Genomic DNA, 4,485 nt, shown 5'->3' with positions numbered 1-4,485 from the left:
TAAATTCGATTCATAAGTAGATTGGTTGTGGGGACGAAACTATGTTTTGGAATCGCACTTGGTGTCAAAATATATGCCTACCCAAAAATTTACCCAAGTTGTATGCTATAGAGGTGGTTAATGGGGATTGAGGCGGGTTGAGGGATAGCATCATAGCAATAGGTATGCAGATCGAAAATCTGTCCGATATCTATTGAGTTTTGACATTTGGAACTAGTTAACTACATTGGGTAAATAACTATTAATCAGTTACAAAAGTGAAACTAGAAGATGTTGTCAATAACTATCTATTAAAATAAATAATTGTTATAAACAAATTTTGACGAATAAGTGTTGCTCCAAATTTATATGATACATCTATTCTACCAAAGTACAAAGAAAACAATTCCACTAAAAATAAATAATTTTTTTAAGGTGCACTGTAAGTTGGGTTACTTGGTATATAATCGTATAAACGGAGATGTTATCGGGTCGGGTAATTGGACATATAACAAATCACAAACTCGTTCTAAACCTGCAAAAATTTCATAAGTAATCCCAAACTTGTCCACACCCTGTGGGTAAGACTATTTCGAGTTCGAGGATCATTGCCATCCCTTGAGGTTAAGATTGTTTTGTGGTTTAAAGGGTGGCAGGTAATTCGAGGTTCACTGCTTATGCAATTTTTCCTTTTCGCTTGTCTAGTATATCGCTAGTCAATGCTTTATAATATAATCCCGGTGTTAAAGCGAAGTGAAAACACACAAAAAATAAATAAATAAATAACTAAATCGACTTTTAGCTGTCGCTTCACCATTGGCCCAACACCATGGTGGATGCAAGAATGTCCACTTTTTTCTATCCCATTAGATGTACCGAAACCGGTTTATGGCGAAACAAAACCTAGTTTTGGTCTGGTTTGGTTAACACATGGTCAAAGCCGGTTTGATTTATATACCGGTTTAGGAGCAAAATCGTTCAAATCGATCAAACCAGTTTGGTTCAGTTTATAGACTGCTTAACTTTTAAAAACCGGTAAAAAAAACACTTTTTTTTTCTCAAATCAGGTTGGCTTGAAAACCGGTTTTAGATTGATACCAGGTCATTTTTTTTCTCTACTTTTTTTGGACGACTTATTATTCATTTGTGTGGCCCAATTGCTCGTAACTGAACCAATGTCATCAACAATGCCCGGTCCAATTAAACCAGTCCATCCATTCTAATTTTTTAAGACAATGCTTCAGCAAATGAATAAAGTTACAAGCTATGAAATTGTTTGGTTCATTGCAAGTGTAACATCCGGCCCCTTGCACCATCAATATTGTCCGACGAAGAGCTCACATGCACCATCAATATTGTCCGCTTTGCCGACGAAGAGCCCACAGATTTGTTTTTTGTTGCCCATGTGAAAACTTCCCAGGAGGTCACTCATCCAGCTACTACTCCCACCTGAGCACGCTTAACTGTAAAGCTCTCTTTTCGTCCACTACCATTAAGCCTAAAACGTGTTGGTGATTTAAAAAACGGGACATTTACTTATGAACCAGGGATCTCTCCTGTCCACAGCCGATGTGGAATTTGCCTAGGACGTTACAGTAAGTCAATTAAGTTCAACGAAACTGGAATGTAAATTAAAATGAAACATATTTTCTTGAAAAATAAATAAATTAAGTTAGAATTACAATATAATTTCTCGGATTCTTTCAGCTTGTTTTTAATTTAGAATGACTCATGTCTCATCATACCTAAAAATAAAATGAACCACAACCAAGAATGCTCCTATAAACTTGGTAACAATCACAAAAACCAACAGAACTAGAAACATAATACAAGATTGAACTACATAACCAAATCCAAATATAGAAAAATCACTCTGCGCCCGGTTCATCATCCGCAGCTTCATTAAACGACGCGGCCAGGATTTCAGCAAGGCTAGGTTGTGAGCTAGACGGTTTCGGAGACTCTGAAACCCGAGGCTTTTTCGCATTAACAGAATGTGGAAGCCACTGCTTCTTAAGTGACTTCCAAACTACCGGCTCTAGAAACTTCCAAGGGTCTTCCACCATTGACTTATTGAAAAAACGATCGGGCCGGTCTTCTGCCGATACATGATTATGACCCCGCCCTCGCCCCCCACGTCCCCTCCCAGAACTTGGACCCGAAGTCATGTTGTTCCCATATCCTCTGCCTTGGTTAGGACCCGAGCCATGGCTAAAGTTATTCCTGAAGTTGGGTCCAGGACTAGGGTACCCCCGACCCGAACCATGACCCGGGTTGTTCGTGAAATGGGGGCTAGGGTACCCTCCTTGACCCGAGCCATCTAGTCCTGAACCGCGACCTGGGCTGTAGCCGGTTTGTCCTGAAGCACCACTGGTGAAGTGGGTTTGCAAGCTAGGAAAACGGACACCTCCCGGGCCATAGTAACCTCTAGGATTAGGACTGTTGCCTCTCCAACTTGGGTTAGGTAAATTGCTACTCTGTGAACCGCGACCTGGGCTGTAGCCGGTTTGTCCTGAAGCACCACTGGTGAAGTGGGTTTGCAAGCTAGGAAAACGGACACCTCCCGGGCCATAGTAACCTCTAGGATTAGGACTGTTGCCTCTCCAACTTGGGTTAGGTAAATTGCTACTCTGTGACGGGTTAGATGAATAAGCATAATTAGAATTTGGATAATATCCATGCGGCTGCTGCATTTGCGGGTTTGGTGAGTGGTTTATATGCGGTGAAGGCTGACCTGGCAAAGACGTAAACATTAACATTCATAAAGTAAAATTAAGAATATAAACATAAGAAACTCAAAACTGCGATAACAATATGGTATTACTCTGCTTGTTTCCAGAATACGCTGCCATTGGGTTGGTGTAATAATTAAAGCTTTGAGAAACCGTCTGCGCCTGAGTTTCAGGGTTAGTTGCTGATTCAAGTAGCGGGTTCGAGAGACTAACTGCCGACTGGTTGTTATTATTATTATTATTATTATAAGTTGCATCCGCTTGTGAAGCTTCCATTCGCATAGCTTTTAGTCGTTCTCGTCTCTGAGTTGACTCGTCCATTGACTCGGTTGTGAATTATCCTAGAGAATGTATACAAATATTACAGGATTGAATATATCACTGTAAGCTGAAACAGGATAGTGCTTTACTCTATAGTTTTTTAAAGGTGGTTTATATCATATTTTGAAGGAAATAAAGCCTTAATCTGCTAAAAGCATAAGAATTTATGCAATGTATGAGTGAGGAGATTAACTGATATAAATAAAATCCACCCTATGTAAGAGTTAATAATCAATATCAATGTTCTTAAAAGTTGAAGCACAGAAGAAGTCATACAAATAGGGGTGAGCATGAAAGCAAAAAAAACCGAACTGAAATAAAAACTGACGGTTTGGTTTTATGTTTTTGTAAAAACCGAACTTATCGTCGGTTTTGGTTTTGCGTGTAATAAAAACCGAAAAATTCGTTACCAAACCGAATTTATAGATTTTCATTTTTTAATTTTTAATTTTCTTTTTATGTAATTTATAAGAACTTAATAAATATGTAACATGCGTAATTTAGCCCAAATGTATAATAATCAATTAGTTATAATTTAACAAAATGATTTAGGCCCAAATTTATCATTTTGTGTCAAAAAAAATTTTAGGCACAAAAATTTCAAGCTTAAATGGCAAAACCGAAAAAACCGAAACCAAATGTTTTTCAAAAATTCATAAACTAAAGTTTCAGGAATAACCTAACCAAGCTTGGGTCCTAATCAAGGAAATAAACCCTTAATCCGCTAAAAGCAGAGAATTTAATATGCAGTGTATGAGTGAGGAGACTAACTGATATAAATAAAATGCACCCCAATTACGAGTTTAAACTTTAATTAATAATCAATATCAATGTTCTTATCAGTTAAGGCACAGAAGAAAGCAAACAGATTTTGATAGGGCTGTGCATGAAACCGACGGTTCGGTTTTATGTTTTCATAAAAACCGAACTTACGGTTCTGCATGTAATAAAAACCGAAAAATTCGTTACCAAACCGAATTTCGAGACTTTCATTTTATGTAATTTATAAGAACTTAATAAATATGTAGCACAAGCATTTTAGCCCACATGTATAATAATCAATTACTTATTAATTAACAAAATTTATTATTTTGCTAAACTTTTTTTCCAAAAACCGACCCAAACCGAACCGTAGACTTGGATATCAATTGAAAACTCAAACATGAATTGAATTCCAAATTCTACCATAACAAATATTAATATTAGGGTTTAAATTAAATCAGGAACCCTAGAACACAGACAGAGGCATAAATATATATTCATAAGATAAGAATTAGAAATTGGACCTCGAAGGTTGAAGGCTTGTGTAAACAGGAACCGGAACCTGAATTAAAATTGAAGTTGCAGAAATCAAAACAAACGGAAGATTTGAGTGTTCTTTTTGTTTTATTTCGAAATTGTTTGTTTACATTATAATAATTAATAATTTTGTTACGAGTTTATATTTAATCCA

At 36.9% G+C, this 4,485-nt stretch overlaps 1 protein-coding gene across 1 annotated transcript; it reads right to left on the bottom strand.

Annotated features, from left to right (window-relative positions):
• Window positions 1-1,847: 1,847 nt before the first annotated feature.
• Window positions 1,848-3,067, bottom strand: LOC143555603 (protein SICKLE-like). Its single transcript, XM_077045125.1, has 2 exons — window positions 2,791-3,067; window positions 1,848-2,604 (listed from the first exon to the last, which is right to left on the bottom strand). The coding sequence occupies exons 1-2, from the start codon at window positions 3,030-3,032 to the stop codon at window positions 1,848-1,850; spliced, it is 999 nt and encodes a 332-aa protein (XP_076901240.1). The 5' UTR covers window positions 3,033-3,067.
• Between the last annotated feature and the right edge of the window lie 1,418 nt (window positions 3,068-4,485).

Source organism: Bidens hawaiensis, unplaced genomic scaffold, assembly GCF_021521415.1.
Source record: "Bidens hawaiensis isolate Kalapana, Puna unplaced genomic scaffold, B.hawaiensis_p1.1 tig00018213_1, whole genome shotgun sequence".
Classification (NCBI taxonomy): domain Eukaryota; kingdom Viridiplantae; phylum Streptophyta; class Magnoliopsida; order Asterales; family Asteraceae; genus Bidens; species Bidens hawaiensis.
Note: the sequence above shows the minus strand (reverse complement) of the source record. Positions and strands in the feature narration are given on the sequence as shown.

Bases quoted from the DNA above. Each gene is read 5' to 3' on its own strand.
- LOC143555603 (XM_077045125.1), bottom strand. From the start codon at position 3,032: ATGGACGAGTCAACTCAGAGACGAGAACGACTAAAAGCTATGCGAATG. The intron at 2,605-2,790 runs GTTATCGCAGTT...GTCACAGAGTAG, and splicing joins AAGCAGAGTAATACCATATT to CAATTTACCTAACCCAAGTT.